Raw genomic sequence first — 22,849 nt, 5'->3', positions numbered from 1 at the left:
CAGGCTATCAATACCTGCATCTTTGTAGGAACAAACAATAAGTTAGACTATGTGCCAAGACAAAAAATTGCAATGAATTACTACTTTCTTTTCATGACAGCCAAGAGAACCTTTGGATAATGTATGGATTTGGGCTGCTAGAGGCATCTTCAGGGAACAGCTTATGTAACTACTGGTAACACCATCACTCACACAGTGCAGGAGTTTGAGTGAGTTACTAGGATAGATCCCAAAAAGCTGGGACCTCAAGTTCAAGCAGATATTGATACTTGTTCTGTTGAAACTAGGACATATTAGAGGTGGTTTGTTTTCTCTCTCCTCACAAGAAGTCTTCTGTTGCTTTTTTTCTTGCAGGAAGACAAGGCTATGTGAGCTCTATGCAAAGGTTCTGGGATCAGAGGAAGCCTTACATGTAAGCACAAAATCTAAACTGTGTCGTCTCTTGGCAGGTTTGTTTAGCTGGAGAAGGGCAGAATGAAACCAGAATTGCAGTAGTGCTTTGGCACAGTGCTGCGTAACCTCATGGAGAAGGTACATGATATTGGCATAGAGAGAAAGTTACAGCAAGTCTTAGGTTAAGTTTGATGGTGAGGATAAGAATGAGCTTATGAAACAGTAAAAGGCAGACAGGTTCTTGTCCATCTTCATGGGTGACATCCACAGTGCTTACCATCATATCTCAACTGTTTTCAGATGTGACAGGCCTGCCTTTCCCACTCAGTCTGTGCTGAGCATAATGTTTCTCCTCTCTTGCTAGTTGCTAAGACCTATTGCTGCACGTTAATTGCTGCATTAAATCCAGTTGGTGACCAGTCATGAGCGGTGTCCCTCAGGGCTCAGTTTTGGGTCCAGTCTTTTTTAATATCTTTATCAAGAACTGGATGATGGGGATCAAGTGCACCCTCAGTAAATTTGCAGATAACACGAAATTAAGCGGAGGTGTTGATCTCCTTGAGGGTAGGAAGGCTCTGCAGAGGGATCTGCACAGGCCGGAGCAATGGGCTGAGGTCAGTTGTATGAGGTTTAACAAGACCAAGTGCCAGGTCCTGCACTTGGGTCACAACAACCCCAGGCAACACTCCAGGCTTGGGGAGGAGTGGCTGGAAAGCTGCCTGGTGGAAAAGGACCTGGGGCTGTTGGTGGACAGCTGACTGAACATGAGCCAGCAGTGTGTCCAGGTGGCCAAGAAGGCCAACAGCATCCTGGCCTGTATCAGAAACGGTGTGACCAGCAGGAGTAGGGAGGTGATCGTGCCCCTGTACTCTGCACTGGTGAGACCACACCTTGAGTACTGTGTCCAGCTTTGGGCACCACAGGATGAGAAGCACATGGAAGTGCTGGAGCGGGTCCAGAGAAGGGCGACAAAGATGGTGAGAGGGCTGGAAAACATGCCTTATGAGGGCTGGATGAGGGAGCTGGGGTTGTTTAGCCTAGAGGAGAGGAGACTGATAGAGAACCTTTTTGCTCTCTACAACTACCTAAAAGGAGGTTGTAGTGAGGCTGGTGTTGTTCTGTTCTCCCAAATTACTGATGATAAGACAAGAGGAAATAGCCTCAAGTTGCACCAGGGGAGGTTTTGGTTAGATGTTAAAAAGAAATTCTTCACTGAGAGAGGAGTTAGGCACTGGAAAGGACTGCCCAGGGAGATGGTGAGATGTAGCACTTGAGGCTATGGTCTAGTGGTTAGGGAAATGTTGGGATGAAGGTTGGACTTGATGATCCTAGAGGTCCGTTCCAACCATAATGTTTCTCATAGAAACTATGTTTGGGTTTGGTTGTAGTTTTTTCCTTTCCCTTGCCCTATCTCCCACGTAATAATAAACAACTGATAGAATTTGTGTGATCTCACACTTAGTTTCTGTGATCAACACCATTTTTCCTTTAAGGGCAATTTTAGATGAGTTAAGTGTTCCAGGCATCAGTTTCGAGATTACATAATTTTAAGCACAGTGCTATTATTTGCAGAACTGTGTAAGAACCATACTTTGCATTTTTAACAGTATATATTTGTATCTAATGTGCATGTTACAAGTGTTACACCTATGTACACCAGAGGTAAATTTTGCTTTATGTGGCTCAAAGCATAAAATGGTGCTCAAAACAGATTTACTTTGACAGATTAAGAGGATTATGTTTTACACTGGCCAGATTGGCTTGTTTTTTAAAAAATAGCAAGCAGTGTCTAAAATTAAGGCTTATTGTGTTGAACCCATGTTGCATTAAGTGACTTGTTAAATGTGCTTGTCTTGTCAGACGTTAACATGCAACAAATCATAAGCTATTCTTCTCTGCTGTCTCCTCAGTTCTTTGATTAGCTTCCTTGAGACTGTCCTTTCCTTGAGTGAATTGATCTCTGTTTTACAGCCAGTGCATTATGAAGAGAAGAACTGGTGTGAAGAGCAGTATTCTGGGGGATGCTACACAGCCTACTTCCCACCAGGCATAATGACCCAGTATGGAAGGTACAGTGTTTATTTATAGTGGGCTTCAGTGTAGTAAGATAAGACCAAGTTAATAAATATCCTCAGAAGGGATCATAAATCCTCTGTCACTGTTTGCTTTATACAGCTATTATAACCTTCCACTTGTCTCAGTTGGGCTTTATGATGGATGAGTACAGTATCATTAGGGGGTTTTATTCACATTTTTTATGCAGTGAATTCAGCTGAGTCGGTTCTTGGAAAGGAGTTGGGAAGATTGTGTAAACACAGTCTGTTTACAGAACTGACTTTGAGTATTTGAGATCGGTGTTACCATTTCCAGCACATCTTTAGCTGGAATTTTATAAATGCAGGCAGAGAGTTAATTCTTGCCAACAGTGACAGTAATGAGTGATTTTTTTGGACTTGTCCATTCCTTTGGCAGTTGAGACTTAATATAGTAATCAGCATGCTTTTTATACATAGTCCTCTCCAATGTAAGTTTTTGAAAATAAGGTTTACCAAAAAGAAAAAAGGCTTAATGGTCAGACCAGTGTTTGGATTCAGATACCTAATTTTTAATGTGGTGGCATATCCCTGTTTTTGTAGTATAAGTTTTCACAATTTAAAAATAACTTAGAGCAATAAAGCAGTTGTAATGAAGAATGTATAGAGGCCTCAGTGTTGTGATTTTAATGGTAATTATTGCAAATTCTGGCAAGAATCAAGTAAAAGAAAAATTAAATCCTTTTAATTTTTTTTTCTTTATTTGCATGTTATTTTAGATATCATGGGGATGTACTTCAGAATGCTACACTGTGCCAGTGATGTCTGGCATTGTTATTTATGATAATGGCTAAGGTCATGAGATGTAATAAGTCTCATCTCATATCAATTGTCCTTTACACCTATGAGCATTGTAAACATTTAGGAAATAAGAATGCTGGTGTGTTTACTGTAAGAAATGAAATGCAAAGCAGATACTCCCTGCAACTCAGTTCGCTCAAAGTTACTATCTTTAAGTGCTTGCTGTTATTTAAAACACTTTTATTCTAATATTAATCCAAAGGTTTCGGTTACCTTTCCCTATATGGCTGATGTGACTTACTGCTTGTCCCCCTCCAGGATTATTCGGCAGCCTGTGGGCAGGATCTATTTTGCTGGCACAGAGACGGCCACAGAGTGGAGTGGATACATGGAGGGGGCTGTACAGGCTGGAGAAAGAGCAGCCAGAGAGGTACAGACGCAAGCCCAAAACAGAGAGCCCTCTCAAATAACCTATGAAAATGAAAGATCTTCTGCTTGGAGTTGAAATGGGAATTGAGTGTTGACAGTGTCTGGTGTTCTGAAGTCTTGATGCAAATCCCTGCAAAGGGGATAGATGTCAAAAAGGATGAAGGTTTTACACTTAGATTTGGAATGCATAGGAAGAGCTCTGACTACTTCATCAAATTCTTCTCTGTTTCCAGGAATAAAATCCTTTCTTCTTTAGAGAAATGTCAAATTCTCACCTAGACGTTTTTTCTTCTCCCAGATGAACACTTTGTTAATCATCGTACTGGGAGATCCTGACCATTGGCCTCACTAGGAACAGCTCAGTTCTGCAGCTCTGCACAGAACCGAGCCCCTTCCTCAGCTGTTTCAAACAATACCGTTGAGACTGTAATATACCATTGTGACAGCCTTATGTGAAGTTGTTAACCAAGGACTTAAATATTTGCTTCTGAGAAAATGCCAATTCCTCAGTTCTTGTCAGGAATATTACAGTTTGTGGAGCAGCAAAATAAATTTCATCTTTTTTTTATGAGGTGAAGGGAACCTTATGGCTAAAAACTACAGTTGTGGAAAAGAAATTGGCCTGGAAGGGATCTGGAGAGTTCTTCTAGCCCATATCCCTGCCCCAAAAGACAGGTATCGATTGTCCCTAAACTGTCCTATTTGTGAAGGTGATACCTACCCTGTTCCTGAAAACCTCCAGAGGCAGTGCTTCGATACTTCTCTGATATAAGAACTTTACAACAGAGCCTCCATAGGCCTCAGCAGAGAAGTTGACAAATGAGCTTGACTGGTCAAAAATTTTGTGTTTTCCTTTCCTCATTTACTTGTGAAAGGAAAGTATGTTTAAAATCTAGTGCAAGAGTGTTTCTCATTCTCCTGTACTGGAAAGTTCTTGGGGTCCATGAATCTTCTCTAGAATAAAAGCTCATTGGAAAAGATGGCAAATCTTAAATCTACAAGTGCCTGGAATAGGAAAAACATTAATATCACCCCCTCCATTTCATTTTACTGTAGAAGTTGTTCATCTTGCTGTCTTTCATGGCTCTCATCTCAGGTAATATTTGCTATTATACTGTTCTTTGGTTCCTTTGATACTTTGGACGGTTATTTTTCCATTGCAAGGGTTTTTGTTTTTTTTTTTTTTTCAGCCTTGATTTTCTTTTGCTGAAAGTAGTGGTCTGTCATCACTCACAGGATTCTGTTCCTGCATCATGGTAAAATTTGCAAAACAAGTTACTCCTGGCTGTAGAGCTTGCCCATGCACTAGCTGGTTTATGCAAGCCTGACTTCACCATGAGTGTGTAATTAACCCTTAGTCATATTGGTATTATCCTGTTCCCATAGGACTAGTTAAGTTATGATATCACACATAGACTAAGCAAGCATAGAGAGGTTTTCTGGTATTGATTTTATTTTCCCCTAGGAGGAGAGTCTTATTCCCAGAATAATCATTCCCTCCCAGAAATTAGTTGTACAAAGGTCAAGTTTTCTTCTAAAATTCGAATACACTATGATTTATGTGCTGAATTATTTTTCATCATGCCATTTTAAAACAAAAATTGAAGCCAGCTCTTTTTCCCTTTTAAATAGTGAACGGTGCTTACTAGAGAATGTTATTTATTTTCAGATCCTCTTTGCTATGAAGAAGATCCCAGACAGTGAAATTTGGAAGCCAGAACCTGAATCAATTGTAAGTCTTCCTGTAGAATAAGTGAATTATTTTTTCCCTGTGGTTTTGCTGACGAGATGAAATTTTATTGGCTGTTTTTACTTAAGTTCACTAAATCAAAATGACAATAAACTTTCCCTTACTTACCAAAACTGCCCTTCCCTAAAGAGGAACATGGCATAAACTCAAGAGAGGGCACCCATCTGACAACTCTGTCATGTGGGATCAGGAAGAACTGCACTTTTTAACTGTACTCTCTTGATTTATGTCCTGCCTCTCACAGTGGAGGTGATGTTATGTTGACAATGAATGCTCTCCTTGCAGGATGTTCCAGCTTTGCCCATCACTACAAGCTTCTGGGAGAGGAACTTGCCATCTGTGCCAGGACTGCTAAAGCTGATTGGATTTTCCACTTTCTTCACCTCTGTGGCAGTGGCTGGATTATTTGCCTACAGAAAGGGACTTCTAGTTCGAAACTGAAAAAGGTGCCAACACAGAGCCTTTTCTCTCCTTTTTTTTTTTTTTTTGAGAGTTTGTGTTTGATAGTTTGTGGGTGTGGTGGTTTGTTTTGTTTTGTTGGTACTTCCCCGTCTCCAAAATCAGATCAGGACTGGGGAAGAGGAGAAAACAGCAGAGACTGGAGAGGAGGGATAGAGGAAGGGAATACATATTGAAAAAAAAACCCTTGAGTCTAGGTTTCCTTTCTAGCAGTGATGTTTTGGTTGTTGAGTTTCTACGATACCCTGCCAAGGGTTACTACCTTGAGTTTTGATCCAGATCTCAAAACAGAAGTGATGAAATATGTCTATAAAGCTTGTTCTGATGAGATTTCCACTTGTTCTTACATCTGAACCAAACCCTGAACTCTGAAGTCTTCACAGGCACTTCCATCTCTAGTTGTAAACAAAGGATTTCTGCCTTCCTGGTGATAGACTGAGAAAATAAATCTATAGCTTAAGAAATAACTGACTAGTTCATGGAAATTGCTGGTAAGGATCTCTTTAGTGGTTTAATTTTTCACCCAGATGTCCAGAGCCTAAGCAGCACTTATAAGGGACAAGTCAGGCTAAATTCTTCCATCTGATCTGCACAAGTCTGTCAATAGGTTGTTGGGATTTCCAGTGTCATATTTGTCAAAAGCAGTAAAAACATTGTCCTTTAACTTGCTATAGGACCATGTGGTTGAATTTCAGGCTCCCCAGCTGTGTTCACACTGCCTGGAATGGCAGAGGTTTTGTATCCCAGTCAAGTCTCTCCCTGTGCGAGGTGAGATCTCCTCTGCCTAGAAAACTGGCAGGCTCCAGGCTACAGCAGTATGGCAGATCAGGCTATCTGATCTGAGTGTGAAGGGGGAACCTTGTGCTCATGTACAGACACAGCCTTTTAAACCTTTTTCACGCTGTCTGACATCTTTTTGCCTTCAAGGTCCTCTTTTAGCTCTCTTAAGTTGCTGCAAGATAGCAAGAGAACAAATTAACCTCTGCCTACCCCAGGAAGTTGTAAAGCTGTCCATAAAAACCTTTTTTTTAATTTCCTTTCTTTCATCTACTTGAAATTATACTTTGAACACCCTGAGGCTGTCACTTGCCTGGTAGGGCATAATGTCCTTGAAAATGTAGTGTTAGTTTTAAAAAATAAAAAAAAAAAACAAAAACCAAAACCCAAAACAAAACAGCTTAACTGCCCCCTAACACTTGCTTTATGCTGAACATAGTTTAGCTGATCCAGAGCTTCAGTCTCTCCTAACAGCCATATTGATGGGATTAGTACTTCCACTTCAGCCTGCTGTGCTGTGTTGTGTTGACTGTGCACTTTTGGTAACTAATCAAGGATCTAAATGATAGAGAGATTAAAGAGAACCATGGATAGGAGAGTCACGTGCTAGTGCTTCTGCCCTCCATAGCTTGGTACATTTCAAAAACAAAAAATTAAAAAAAAAAAAAAGAAAAAACACCCCCTCCCAAAAATCCCAAACACCTAAATTTTAGGTGGCTACTTGTTGATGTGACAGTACCTTGTTGTCGGCATTTCTGCTAGTTCACATCTGCACAACACAAAACCAGGAAGACGTGGGTATAGCCGAGAACAGGATTCAGTGCACACCAAGTTTGAGATGTCTGGAATTTTTCTGAACCTGTTTGCTGCGATTCTTCATTCAACCAGTGCCAATTTGCATATAAAAAATATTCCATTGCAGTAAAAAGCCATGGAGGGAAGTATGACATATTCAGCAACTGGTGTGAGCAGACGACGGATGAACAGTATCACTGGTCTCAGGCAGACTTTTTGGGTTAGCATCTGATCTTGCTTTTGCAGAGTAGTGCTTCGTTCTCCAAATAGTCCCGTGGAAATCCACTGAACTACTTATAAAGCTGTAATATTTGTGAGCAGTGCAGCAGTTTCTGGCCCTTAGGTTTCATTCTTTTTAACTTGATGTGCCAGTTAAAAATCTTGTAATGGCAGCTTGGATTTTATCACAAATGAATATCCTCATAACAGCCTTTTAAAATGCATAGGGGAACTTTTCAGGCATAAAGATCTTTAAGTCAGAAGAACAGTGCAGCAGTGCACATATGGCCTTTCTCATTGCATCACATAGATCACTAATTGACTGGGACATTTGCCTACTGCTGAGTGCTTCTACATGGCTTTCTCTGTGTGATTTATTTACTAAATGATTAAGGAACAGAAAGCTGAATAGGAACTGTGTAAGTCAAGAGCTTTTGCAACTTGGACAGTTCTCAGGTTAGAAATAAGCATCGTAACCTAAACTTAGGAAGACATTTTTAAAGTCTTGGCCCAATATTTGTAATGGCTAGATGGTAAATACATACTTAACATATAAAGAACTGCTGCATTTGAAGATGATTTCTCTGCCAATATTGTTTAGATTTCAAATCTTGCCTATGTCCAAGAAATACTCCTCAGATCTCTAAAGGGGAGCAGATCCATGACACTTATGAGAATAAACTGGTCTTATTCACATCTAAAATGTATCTCTCTTCTTTGCTCCTGAATCTGGCAGAGGTTTTTCCCAGTCTAACAAAGTGTTGTGTGCCACAGGAAAATTCAAAGAAAAACAGAAGTTGGGTATAGTCAGAACTGAACTGAATTATAACCAAAGCTTTTAATGAGAATGGTAATTTAAAAAAAAAAAAATACTTTTTTTTTAATAGTCATAGACCTCCCTTAGTCTTAGTTTCAAAGTCGAAAAACAAAAAATGGGGAAAAAGAACCCCGAACAAACAAAAACAACCAACCAACCACTAAGCATTTCTCATTTTGTTCTACCTCAACTGAAAGTAGATGCAACTTTAAATCTCAGATTTAATTCATATCCTCTGAGATTTCTAGTCAAATCTGGTGGAGCTGAGAAGTCTGAGTAGCAACATCTATATTAGCACTCAAAAGTCTCTTGTCTTGTTCCTTCCAGACTGCCAAATCATTAAGAATGCTGCGTCTTGCTACGATTATGCTGTGGAGCTTATCACCATGTGGGATTAAAAAGAAGGATTTGCTGCTGTTTCCTTGACATCTTCCACATAAAAGGAATATGTGGCACTTTGTGTATGTGGGTGTCAGTGTGATGAGAAGATTGACAAATGTAGGTGGAGAATCAAGTTGCTTCCCCACGGGTAGAGGGAAGTGTGATCATTGGTTTATATTTTTAAAATTCCTTTGTGCCAACCCTTCAAAGAGAGGAATCAAGTCTGGTTTAACTGGTAACTAGTTGTGCTCTATTCTTAATTTATTAACAAGTTTGACGAGAATTCTCCTATCATGAATATTCCAGCAGTTTACCAGCTTAGTAAAATGTATTATAGGAATAACCATGGAAATAACTGTATTGGTCTCTTATGAACTGATTTGTGTTATCATGCATATTTTGCAAAGCTCTTAAGAATGTGCAAAAAAAGAGGTTTACTTGATTGTACACTGTTCTGATAGCAACTGTATATTGCAAAGGATGTTGGGTCATGGTATGAAGATCTGCATTAACCAATCTCAGTGCAGATCTTGATTCCAAATAGCACATCTGCTGTCAATACAACAGAGGCATTAATCACAATTAATTATGCCTGAGCATTGTCCATCACTGGAACCCAAGGCCTGGAGGAGAAGCTAGGGAATTCTATTAAAATAATCTTCCTGTGTCCTCAGTGAGACTATTGTTTCCCTGAGGCAGAATTTACAGGAGCGCAGAAATTTAAAGTTTTGTTTTTGTTTTTGTTTTTTTTTAAGATCTAAAAAACTGTTTTTGAGGAAGAAGGAATTCTATATCCTCCAAAAGTACTTGGGTGCAAAATGGAGCCAGGGTTACATGACAATAGATTTGCCACTGTTCTCAGGCAAGAAGCAAACCCATGTAAATCACAGATTACAAATAGAAGCAAACCTGACCTGGGTTTAAATGGACTAACATTCCCTCTCCCATCTCCACCACCTTGAGACCACCTTGATCTTACAATCTATTCTTCAATAGAGATAAAAATGAGATGGCCGAAGCAGTTTTGCTTTCAGAGTATCTCTACAGTCAAATCGTTTAGGCATTGTCATAGACTGCAGCTTATAGCGTGTCTCCTGTGGTCATGTACAGGTCAGTGTTCAGTGATGCCTGTCTGTGTTTTGGAGAAGAGTGACTTCAGTTTGCAGGAATATATATGCTCTGTGTGTGATGAATTTGTGCCTTTTATAACTGTAGCATTTTTCTCAAGTGCCTCTGTGGTGACTGTCTCCCTTGGTTTCCTTAAGTTCCCTTTTCAAGAGGCTCTGCAGATATTTTTATCTGACAGCTGTGAACTTTTTTTAACCTTAATTAGAATCAATAAATATTGTCATGTCACATTTCCTGTTTGAGGCTTTTCTTCTGTGGAAGCCCCTTTTAACTTGATTGTGATAGTGAGTATTACTTAGTAACAGAATGCTTTGTATTTCATACTGAAGCTGGTGAGGTGTGTTAAGCTTTTGTCAATAAAGCAAGCTCTGGAAAGAAGGAGAGAAGGATAAAAAAGCCAAGCAAACCCAAAAGAGCTAAAAAAACACTCCAAACCTCAAAAAAAAAACAAAAAAAAAAACAAAAAAAAAAAAAACACAACACCAAACCCAAACACCAAGAAAATGGTAATAATTCTTGCTAACATATAGGTGGCCAACTATTTTACACCTAAGAATTAGTTTTTATTGCTGTAGGTGGATTTGGAGTGTCCCCATCGTGAGCACACCTCTTTTGCAGCACCTTCTTTACCATGAGCAGGGACATGTTTTACAGCTGCTCAAGGGTGAGTGATATGGGGCTGCAAATGAACAGGGGAAGAAACAAACCTTGTACCAAATACTGTGTGGTGCAAACATAAAAGTAAGAGAGACAAAAGTCACTGGCTTAGTTTCATCCAGCAGCTCAGTGTCAGTGCTAGAGAGATAATGTAACTGAAGAACAAATTCGGCCTTGGGAAGGGACCTGTGTTTGACAAAAATGTAGCCTATGAATACTGGAAAAGCATAACCATCCATGTTAAAAAAAAAAAAAAGGTGTCAAAAGCATGCAGTGCTTTTTGTACAGGCTTAACTTCTAGTATTACTTACAAGTTATAAAGGAGCACAAATACCATGAAAGCAAATATCCTCAACTAATCCTTTGCACTCTCTATAAAGTATCCATCCCCAAGAAATGTATCGGAGCCAGCAAAGCATTTTACAGGCCCTCAAAGCAGCTCACAAATGGTTATGACTCTTCAACATTGCTGCCTTAGGTCCGATTTGAACCACCTCTTTAATCCTTTGTTCAGACGTATTCTATGGCATCCCAGAGGAGGTACTGAAATTGTATTATATTTATTTGTCTATTTACAAAGCTTTCGGTGTGCGTGTCGACGTGACTGTCAGCCAGGGAGAAGTTCATTGTTTCCAGCATACAGAAAATTAAACAGATTAATACAGGAGAAATGCATTTTCTATAACACCTATGGAAGATATTGCTGTGATTTCCTGAGAAACCAATTGGAAATCTCATTGTTTAGGTGAGGATAGGCTGTATTTGCAAATGATTTGGCTAAATCATACAAAACTCACTTCTAGTATGAGAGCTGAGGATCGTTTTTTTCCTCTTGCCTCTTATAATTCTACTGCTCTACTCATCTGAAGCAAATCCTGAAGTGTCTGAGAGACTTGATGAATTTTGCCTTCTGGCTCAAGGCAGGATAAATTCCCCTTGGGCCTGTAGCATTGCCTCAGAAAAAAAAGCATCCAAGAATGAAAGGCAAAACAGGATTCAAATTGTACAGAACCAAGATGGTTTGGTACCCCCTGGAAACGAGGGGAAGTTTCCTGTTATGTTTAGACCAGTGCATTCAGGCTTATCTTTTTGCCACCTCATTTGAGGTGCTCCTGTCAATGGAGCTGCTGAGACACAGTCATTGTCTAGCTGGTCCTTTTCTGTGTGGTGAGCAGGGAGAAAGGGGCTCCTCGCCTGGTGGTTCAGCCCATGTGGGACTGGAGGGGTCCTATGGGTGCATCCTTCTCTCACTCTTTGTGTAGGAGGATACTTAAACTGATGAGGTTTCTAACCTCAGTTGTGTTTCAAATACATGGGATTAACTCATATCTAATACATGTATTTTCACTTGTTCTGCAAAGACATTAATAGCAAGGTTAGATGTTTTCAAAGAGCACATGGTATTTATCCACCTAGAGAGGCATTTAGAAGCCAAAACACAGTTGCCTTCTACCTCTGAGACATTTGAGGGCACCTTGTCCCTCCTCCACCTGCCGCTCTGAAAGGCAGCAACTCTTCCAGAGGCCATGTGTCCTCAAGCAGCCCTGCACAGGTGGCACAGATGCTCTTTGGATACCGAACTAGGCAGCTTCTACCTCCGACCAACTGTTGATAGCAATTAGATACCTGAATGCTTCCTTGGGGTATTTAGCTTTGGAGAAATACAAACAGGGATAATGCAGACCCTGTGAGTTTAATGTGATGCAAGTTAATAAACTGCGTATTAATAAGTATCTGCACGTGTGATATGTTAATACATAGCTGACCTTTCTGCAGGCAGGGCTCTACAATGGCTTTGTTGGTCATTGGAGAGAAAAACAAAGGCATGATATTCTAGCCAGTTAGAATAACAGTGGTGTTTGCTAGAAAAGCCTTCTGTTAGCAGCTGAGTGCCGAGTTAAGCTCTAAAAACAATACACCTGAGTAAGAGGATTTATAAGTTGATTTTAGCTTGCATTATTTGTACAGTCAGTGGCAATAAGCTGCTCTGAAGCTAGGCTAGAAATAAGCTCAGAAATGAATTTTAAGAAGCTGTGATAAGCTGTGAAACACACACTAAGGGTCTTGTACATTTGGGTCTTTACCCAGTTCCATGTTGGCTCATCCCAGTTTTCTACTCTTCCTGGCCTTGCTGAAAGAGGCAAAGTAAATTGTTTTGAGTTTTTACATCTATTTTGTGTTTTGACAGAATGTGAGGGGGATACCTTTTCCAATTTAGAAGTAAAGGGTTATTAGCTTTCACCCAGGGTTGGTTTTAGCTACGTGCACGTGGAATTTTCTATTAGAAATTTTTACAATCCCTCTTTAGGGGAATGGCCCTAAAAAAATAACCGGTATCTATCCAGGTCCATTTACTGTGGCATCTACAGGCTCTTTCACCTCCTTTGCTCCATCCCCAAAACTTCAGAGGGAGGAAAAAAGCCTCATCCAAAGGGTCTGAGCCTCACTGACTAGCCTCAGCTGCCCAAGGGCATAATGTCATTGAATGCCAGCAGTAACTTTCAGGGGGGGTCTCATTGAGCACCAGTTCCCTGCAGCAGCAGAGACTTGCTGAAGAAGCACTCATGGAAGCAGTATCCAGCAGAAACACCAACCTTTGGCTGGCTGGGTTTGTCACATGGCTCAGTTTGCTCCTGCACCGTCATCTGGTAGGACTCAACAGTGCACAAAAATGCGCTCTGATGCTTGGATGGGAAGGAGGGGAGAAAAGGAAGCATATTAATAATGCACGGAGGCATCCTTGTCAGCTCTCGGGCTGTTGACTCCTAATTTGCATATGCTGCAAGTGGTAAGAAAACACTTTGCACATCAGTGTTGCATTTAGCAGAAATTACATTATAATTTCAGATGCGGAAACTTCTATTCCAGGTCTGAAGCAGTGAGATGTCCCGTCAGGCTGTGCAGTCATTATCTTAAACAACTGAAATGCATGTTTGCACTTAATTAAAATTAAGGGGAGATGTTACTTTAAGCCCCCACTTGCCAGCTCAGCCTGAAGTAGAACAAGAATATTGAACTCCATTAGAAACTATGTTATTTCCCAATAATTTCTTTATGAGCTGGAGTATGGCCAGAGTGGTTTTTCAGAGGCTGCCTATTTGAGCCAACACCTCTATCTCCATCAAGAACTGCCTCCAAAGAAGCCCCCTTCTCAGAGTGTTCAGGTGCATTTAGGATCTCTTCTCACATTTTTTCAGCTCCATCAAGCTGCCCTTCAGAGGAAGGCTTGCAGTGCTGGTAGAGGGGTGGTGCAGAAGCCATCTAATTATCCTGACTTCTGTCATGGACTGGCAGAGGCTGTATGGATGGACCCGGCCTTTCTCTGCTTCTTTCAGTGTGGTGTGCTGTTGTGGTTTAAGCTCATCCAGCCAGTACTAAACACCAGGCACCAGCTTGCTCACTCATATTCCCCTCCCCTGGGATGGGGAGGAGAAAACCCAACAGAAGGCTGGAGGGTCAAGACAAAGGACAGGGAGGGCACACTAACCAACTATGGTCACAGACTTGACTGGGAGAAACCAAACTGATTTAGTTTAAACAACAAAATCACCACAAATTTACCAGTTGATTCAGAGTAGGACAATGCTAAATCCAACCAGATCTTAAAAACACTATTTCCCCACCTTTCCCCTCTTCCTGAGGTCAGCTCTGCTACCTTTTCCCACGCAGTGGTGCAGTGGGGCAGGGAATGGGGGTTGTGGTCAGTTTGCCCCATGTTGGTCCTGCTGCTCCTTCCTCCTCAAAGGGAAAACTCCTCACAGTCCTCCCCTGTTCCAACATGGTGTCCTTCCCATGGGAAACAGTATTCCATGAACAGGGCGGGTCCCTTCTGTGGGGTATATTCCTCTCAGTGATGGACTGCTTCTGTGCAGGCTTCCCTCAGAGTCACGGCCTTCTTCAGGAGCAGTCCCCCGCTCCAGTGTAGGGTCCTCCACGGGCTGCAGACAGGATTCTGCTCAGTTTTTGATCTCTAAGGGCTGCAGAGAGTCAGCCTGCCACCTCACCATGGACCAAAGGAGAATGGCTGCTCTGGCATGTCTTCCCCTCTCTTTCCTCAGTGACCTAAGTGTCCAAGTGGTTGTCTTTCTCCTGTCTCACCCATCTCCAAAAAAAAAGAACCCCCAGAACAAAAGAAGTTGCCCAAGAAGTTCTCCTCCTTTAAATATGTTATCAAAGAGGTGCTAACTGCCTCGGCCTGGGTCAGAGACAGGTCTGACTTGGAGCTGGGGGAGCTTCTTGAAGCTTCTTACAGGAGCCATGCCAGTAGCCCTCTCTCCCATTACCAAAACCACACCAGACAAAAGCCCAACACATGAATTTGAGCATGGAGATGGGTAAGAACAGGGTCTTGAAGCTGGGGACTTGCATCCCTTTCCTTTAATGTGCTTCCAGTCCAGAGTTTGATATTTTGGGTAGCCATCAGGAACAGTAAGCACCAGGGCAGAAATACCCACTGAGACCTTTCTGCAAGTGTAAGTGTTAAGCTTCTGACACGTTTTTGTTTGTGAGATGATAAAATCCTTCTGTTATGTAGCCAGAAGATGGCAGCCTTTATTTCAGCCTCACACCCTGCTGTGCCATGCTACTCTGCAGCAGATTGTTAGCTGGCCACACTTCAGCACAGCAGTCTGCAGCTGGTGTCTGCTAACAGCAGTCCCCTCCCAAATGCTAGGCTCTGCCTTTCGTAATTTGGCCATACATCCTGGATTCAACCAACGTTTTGATGAAAATTGAAATATCAGTGAGTGTGTAATAGGGCGAGGGGTAGCAGTTTTAAACTGAAAGAGAGTAGGTTTAGGTTATATATAAGGAAGAAATTCTTCACTGTGATAGTGGTGAAGCACTGGAACAGGTTGCCCAGAGAGGTTGTGGATGTCTCATCCCTGCAAATGTTCAAGGCCAGTCTGGATGGGGCTTGGAGCAACCTGCTCTAGTGGGAGGCGTCCCTGCCTGTGGCACAGGGGTTGGAACTAGGTGATCTTCAAGGTCCCTTCCCACCCAAACTGTTCTATGATTCTATGATCCTAGGATTCCATGATGGTGCTCAGGCTATAGTCCAAGAAATTTTCAAGTGAATGGTCTGGCCACAAAAGTCCAAATGTCAACAAAAGCAGTAATAGTTTTTTTGCTTCATTTTCAGCCCCATCTCAGGTGGGAACTCTCTTCTTTTACCATGAGTGGCAGCAGAGCTCATGCTTACATTTCACAGAGAAAGAATAACAGTGGGAAGAGAGAGGTGGCAAAGGACATCTGCCTTATTGTCTTGTGTTTGGTATAGTCACAGGCAGTGCAAACTCACATCCCTGTCTGATCCATTCATGGTTATAGTTTGGGACACATCAGATCTCCTGGGACCTCTGGAAGAGGAGACAGGCAGCTTGAAGGCAGTGCTGACCTCTGGCACCCAGAAAGCTGCCAGCACTGCTCTGCTAAAGCTTCCCTTTCCCCAGGGAGAGCCAGAAATGGGGAACAGAAACTAGGAAGTCTACCGCTAGACAAGAAGAGCAGAACAGGAATTGCAACTGGAGCCTGAAGCAGTGACTGCCAAGTATAGGGGCTGAGAGGGAAACAAAAAAGTTACAGACCACTAACGAAGAGCAGATTTCATTTCCCCCTCTGGATGAAATTTGCTTTCTCTGAGTGTGTGGAAAGCAACAGTGACAGGGAACATTTACAAAGGAAAATTGTTTGTTTCCAGCTGCACCATGGAATAGAAACAACCCAAAAGGAAAAGAACAGAACTGACTGAAATCATGTTTCCACAGAAGAAGACTCTCTGAAATTGTCAGTTTTCCTGTTTCTTGATGCTGCTGTCAGGTACTGAGAGCTGAGCTCTGTGCAGAGAACACATGACCAGTCTCCAGCTTGTTCCCAGTGTGGTTTCTGTCTGGGGAAGGCCCTTGCTGGCAGGCAGCAGAACCTGGTCAATGGGACATGACCTGGTGGGAAACCTGCATGTTACAGCCTGTGAGACTGTACAATGTTGGCACAGCCCCCTCAGTGGTATTTTCATTCAAATATATAATTTGTAGCAGTGTTTGGGGGTATGTTTGATCCTGGGAAAAGAGACCAAGTGTGAAAGTGGGGCCTGGATCTGACGTGGGCTGGAAAGTACTGCTGGTGAACAACTATCAAAGAGAGAGGCTGCAACAATTTGCTTGCCCAGAACAGATTTTGAGGCTTTAGCCTAGATGAATCTGATCACACCTCCTTCTTGCCCAGTGCAGAGAGCACGGCTGCAGGGATGCTGCCTGACCTGGGGGAGGTTTGCACCAATACGTGCAGCCCCTGAAACCTGACACCTTGTCGTTATGATAGTGGCCTCTTCCTAGACTTCTCTCACAGTGGTTTCCAACCAGTGGGGTTTGTGTTCTCAGTTCTTGCACTGGGCATTTTGGAGGTTGTGAAAGGCAGGTGATGAGGGAAGGAAAGCCTCACTGGGCCAGCGGTGCAAAAAAAGCCATCCAACAGCTCTTTTCCTGCACCTCCTGCCTGCCCAGCTCCTGGTGGCTCCCCAACAGCCCATCCTGTTTCAAGGTCCACATCCCCATGAGGCTTTTTGATGGCAGCCAGCGAGGGGGGACAGTCATGCTGCCCTGGACAGGCAGGAGCTGCAGCCAGAGGGAGTGGGACAGAAAAAAGGTGGGAAGCGTGAGTCTCACAGGAGTGCTTTTCCATCCCTGGTGCCGATTTCTGTAGCTCTCAGAGGTGTTGAAAGGCTAATTATGTGACATGCTGTGAGGGGCTTGGGCACGGCTGCTGTGGTATCTGTGAGCAAAGCCAGCAATTTAATTAAAAAGGAGGCAGGTTCTCTCACATGCATCACCTCTGCTTGCTCACTTCAGATCACCCGAGCTATCTGCTCTGTGGTGCTTGTTATTTCCCTGCTAGTATGGAGAATTAGTTTATTTTTTTTCTCCTCTCTTTCCCCTCTGCTGCTCCTTCTGCCTGCTGCTCTGGTCTTTGCTTTGTTGCCAACCATCAAACAGCAGCCTTTTCATCTGAGGCTTTCCCATTTCCCTGGTGTGCTGATGTAATTCAGTTCCCACCCTGGTGCTGATGGACTTGGTCTGGACATTGGTCTCTCCTGTCTCATCCCTTACTCTGCGAGGACAGAGCATCTCCCATGTCTGCCAAGGGAGTGCAGGGCTCTTCCTCCACAAACTGGGGCACTGAACATCCCTGGTTAGGGAAAGTTACCAAAGGCTTTCCCACTCCACAGCCTGGGTGAGGACTCCAGCAGAAAGGGGTGTTTCCACGGTGCTTCAGTCTCACGGTTTTAATAACAGCAGCAGCTTGCTTGGAGAGTTGTCAGCAGTGATAAACTCAGTCCCATTCTGTTTCAAAATTGGTTTAAGAAAGATGCCTGGCTGTTTAATATTTAAGCTAAATGCTTAATGTTTAAACAGGGAAATTGTTCTGATTGTCAGGAAGGGCATTAAAGCAGGATGGGAACTGGTCTATAATAGCTAACAAATTCTGTCCTTTCTGTGCAGCACGTGGTGCCTGGGAGCTGCAGGAGTTTCAGAAATGCCAATTTTAATCAACCTCTTTAATTTAACTTACTGCTCATCACTCCCACAGCAATGAGATGTGCTCTCTCCCTGCAAAGTGGGGAACATTGTACCTGGCCCTGTTTAACAGTTTGTGATTAGTTCAGCCAAACTGATCTTGCACTTCAAAACTCAAACAAATTGCAGTAGAAATGTGCATGGACAAGGTGAATAGTGAAGCTGGATGATGTCAGTTTATGGGTGTGTTCCAGATGAATTGGGGTCCCTTTTGTACAGGTACACAAAAGCTGTGAAATTCAGACGTCAAGTTTAAAGTTAGCACAAAAATGAATGGCTCTAATTGCCACAAATACAGTCATGAATTAATGTTTTCGAACAGATATGGGCAGTTTTTCAGGAAGTGGAAATATCCCCCTGGGAGAAGTATATAATGGTGCAGAACCATTTCACAAAAATGCTCTCAGGAGCAAGCCTGTGCTCCCTCCCCAAGCCCTTGGGCAGGCACTGTGTCTGTGCCAGGCTACATGCACAGGGCAGTCCTAGCACACAGGAATCCCTGCTCCATAATGGTTGAAGCTCGGGAGAACATATTCAGCAGGGAGCCCTTGAGTCAAACTGCAGTTCCACTTAGCGAACCCCCACCTCCCCTCCACCTTACAAATGTTCCTAAGGTGGATGCTGAACCGACCTGTCAAATGGTCTGTCAAAACCCCTTTAAACAAGCATTTAATACTACAGATTAGCATGTTCAAAATCTAACATTGTCGCTTCCTACTGAGACTATTCTCTCATTTCCAGTGAGGGTAATTTGAAGTACATGTGTAAATTCAAGGTAGATGGGAAAGTTTAAGCTGAAATGTATTATTCTTATAAATAATCTATTCAGGCCTTTTTTTCCCCCCAGAGAAGCTGTTAGTGGCTGGCTGATCTTCACACAGAATGGCTGTGAACAAGGAATAAAATAGCCCAGAGACATGAACTGTCTGTACCTTTTATGTGCAGTGCTTAACACTGGCACCATGAGCTCACATCTGATGACAAGGAGCTGCCCAAAGCACCCCTTCCCTCTGGAAACGGCCTCTGGTTTCAAGCCCACCAGCACCTAGGCTAAGATTGGTCTGCACTCATGGTGTCCATCAGGCTTTTGTACAAAAAAGTGAGAGGACATGCTAATGTGGTTGAAGCAGAGGCCAGAAGCAAAAGTCACCTTGGGTAGATATTTCTGTATACATATGGATCATATCAGGCAGTGCAAGGGTGTGATGGCTGCTGCATGTGATGTGCCTGGTGACTTAACACACTAGAGAAACAACATCTTCCACAAACTCACAAAAAATGACAGGAGAAAGAACCTGAAGAAAAAAAGTTTATAGAAGAGCCCCTCTTATTAAGGTTTCAGGACTATTTGAAAGGCACATTTCACCCCTGTTGAATGACAGATGATTTCATAGACACATACAATGCTCACATTTCATGGCAAAAAGACTGCACAATGATGGTATGTTGTGAAACATATATTCCAGACTTCAGTTAAACACCAAAGTAATTATTTTAAATGTGTCATGTACATAGTAAGAGCAGAACAGGCAGATGCATCCAGTTATTGTAATTTACAAGGCAGTAATTCAAGCCCCAAATAACATTTCTCCTTATTGGAAGGCGGCAGGACAGATTACCAGCAAAACGAGGGGCAGCAAATTGTCAGGGAGCCAGGAAGCTGCTGCCATTTGGAAAATAACAGCTAGCACCTGCTGCAAGTCAGAAGGCTTTTACTTGGCCAATTCATTTCACTCTGCTTTAACAGCAAACAGCTGGGCTGGATTGGGTGCTCCTGGGCTAGGAAGGAACCCAGAGCTGTGCCATGGCTCTGCTGCACCACTGCAGGCACCCTGCAGAACAGATAAGTGCAGATGTTTGCTTGGTAGCAGGCAGAATAAAGTCCACTTGTGCTTCCTTTCTCACCATTTAGTGAGCTGCTTCATGCTAATTACCTCTTTTCATCCAGCTCGTAGTTATGTTTCACGTTGCGATGATTAATAATTAATCAAATGGATTGGAAAATTAATTTGGCAATTCTATGTCTGATTGGCATGCTAATCTCTACCATGCAGTAGGGGTGTTAATGGGAATAACCTCTAATATTCTGAGCTGCTAACTGAGGTGAATGCATAAGGGCGTTTATTATCTTGTGTAGTAAAAAATAAAGTGGCGAGTGGAAACAAATGCATTCTCCAAGACCACTTTGCCTTTTGGGAAAGGTGTAATTTGCATTTTGCTTTGACTGTATTAGGAATATACCACTGATATAATTACATCCAATTGAAATACATGGACAAGGAAAAGGCAAATCTGAAAAACACCCCCACAGCTGATTTACAGTTTAGCTGGTAGCAACTGCAGTAGATTTGATGCATTAATTATGGCACTAAAAAGAAAAATCACAAGCAGAACAACTTTTGCCTTTTCTGGCTGTCCATGCCACTTGTCTCCACAAATAACACTCATCTGGTAAAAGTGAAGAAGATGGAGTATGTAGCTTCCACTGGATGTGTGGTCCCCACTAATTTCGAATTAGTAGTCCCTTTTTACAGGCAAACAGCCCCGCAGCAGCCACAGAGGTGAAACACAGGGTAGAGCTAAGCAGGCACAGCAGTCCTGGCACAGATGGCAGGTTCCTCTCCCAGAAGCTGGTGGTGAACGGTCGGGCTGGGACATCCTGGGGGAGAGAGGAGATGGTACCACTGCAGTGTCTCCCTCACCATATGAGTGAGGAGGCACCAAACAACCCCCTCACCAGGCTGGGGAGATCACAAGTTTTCCCAAGGACCAGACTGGGGATGGGAAGGAGGGTGAGGGCTGTGAAATGCCTATTTTCTGTCATCCCAAACAGCCACAGGACAGTAAAGGTAGAGTTACCTGTGACTGGAAGGAGGCTATATTAAGGTTAAAACCATGGCCTGGGACTGCACAGGCCTGGGACTGCACAGAACTAGGCTGACCTCCTGCATTCTGCAGTCCCCCAGGCTCTGAGATCTTTGTCCCTGGTTCTTGACCATCCACTCCTCAAACAGGGGTAACAATATTTGTCGGATGAGTCAAAAAGAAATGAATACCATCAGCACGTGAGGTAAACGAAGCCTCACTCGGGGGCAGGCTCCACAGGAATCGCTGGAACAGGGAGCGCATCCTGACCAAGGGGTGCGGGTCTCACCGGGTGACAGCAACAAACTCTGGCTTACCTGTGACTCTGGCTCTGGCATCCAAATCTCATTCTCTGAGATCCTGCCCATGCTATACAATATCTAGAAGAAAAAAAATTATTTGTGCCATGTGAGGAAAAAAATAAACCCCATGTTACTTTCAGTTTTGGAAAAGCAGAGCAAGGCGGCACTGATAAAAGACATAACTATGACTAGCTGAAAGTGCTTTGAACCAGAAAATGTATAGTGATATGTCTGTTTATATCATCAAAGAGAGGAGAAGGAGGCAGTTTTGGTAGTTTCTGTACATATATGACAGCTGGCCATCAAACAGTCATATGCCTAACCAGTGTTCTAAGGATAAAAGAGTTTCACAGAGTCATTCATAAAAAACAGATCTTCACTCAGAAATCCACATATACTACAGTTTCTCTGGATGATTATTTTAAATACTTTTTCTGAGTACAAGTAAAAACACTTTTTCACATGACAGTTTGAGAAATATCTAGGTGAGGTTACCACCACACACTTGGGATGCAAAGCCTGCTAGGAGTGATGCTGCTTGGAAAGATACAACTCTGGGGCTTTCATAGCACACAATTAAGAAGTTATCTCTTGGCTATTCGGGTAGTACAAAGCTCATCGAAGATTCCTGGTGAGAATAAACTGATTGTAACAATCATGGCAGTTCTCAGGGGCAAATGAAGGTCTCTGGAAGAAACAGCTAACTCTCTTTGTAACCACTGTTCCAAGGCATGGAGAAAAGAAAAGAAAAATTAGATGACTTGAAACTGAGAAGGTAATGAGGACTGTAAGGTGGAAGCAAAGGGCTGATTTTCTCTTAAGTAACAGTTCCATGGCTCTGCCATACATACAGCAGTTGTAACTGTAACTTTAAAGTGTGTTTAACCTCCCTCCACATTGTTGTAAAGGGATTTCACTGTGACTGGGAACCCAGCCCAGCGTGTGTCATTCTGAGGAGATTTAGACATTATCAGAGCTACCCATTATGAATTCATAAACCCAAGCTAACGGTAGTCTCATAAAAGGAGAAGCAGAAGGGATAGATCAAAAATAAGAACAATGCTCAGATTTCCAGATTGCTGCATAGGAAGTAGCTGTGAGCACTTGTAACGACTTATATTACTTTTAAAACATACAGTGATTTATTTGTTAGAAATTGTAGTAGTATATCTAAGGACAGCATCAGGTTAAAGGATTTTTCCTCTAGACGTGAGGTATATGGCTGTTTTGCCAATGACCAGGCCCAACAAAAACGATAGCACCAGCAGGAAGATGAACCAATACACAGACTGTATTGTAGACAAGAAGGACATTCCATGAATGATCGCTGGGGATACAAACAGATCAATCAGCTGGTACATAACTGACGCCACCCCCAACGATCCCACACAGGACGTAACTCGGCCCACAACAGGTGGTACAAACAGAGACCCGAGGTTGCCCATCCTTGGTATGGGAAACAGCCAGACCAG

General features: G+C 42.7%; 2 protein-coding genes across 2 annotated transcripts in view; one reads left to right on the top strand and one right to left on the bottom strand.

Moving 5' to 3' along the window:
- Positions 1-354: 354 nt before the first annotated feature.
- On the top strand, positions 355-5,847 carry LOC103774741 (amine oxidase [flavin-containing] B-like; the record flags this gene model as incomplete). Its single annotated transcript, XM_008942164.1, has 5 exons — positions 355-412; positions 2,365-2,462; positions 3,546-3,657; positions 5,326-5,388; positions 5,692-5,847. Coding segments are annotated over 5 exons (487 nt in total), but the record flags the coding sequence as incomplete, so codon positions are not given.
- Positions 5,848-20,713: 14,866 nt separating this feature from the next.
- Positions 20,714-22,849, bottom strand: part of MAOA (monoamine oxidase A) — a 16,441-nt gene continuing 14,305 nt past the window's right edge. Inside the window, 2 exon segments of the mRNA XM_008942163.1 lie at positions 20,714-20,869; positions 21,393-21,455. Coding sequence (XP_008940411.1) covers positions 20,714-20,869; positions 21,393-21,455 — 219 coding nt within the window.

The sequence above is a fragment of the Merops nubicus genome, unplaced genomic scaffold (genome assembly GCF_000691845.1).
Source record: "Merops nubicus isolate BGI_N331 unplaced genomic scaffold, ASM69184v1 scaffold7886, whole genome shotgun sequence".
NCBI lineage: Eukaryota > Metazoa > Chordata > Aves > Coraciiformes > Meropidae > Merops > Merops nubicus.
Note: the sequence above shows the minus strand (reverse complement) of the source record. Positions and strands in the feature narration are given on the sequence as shown.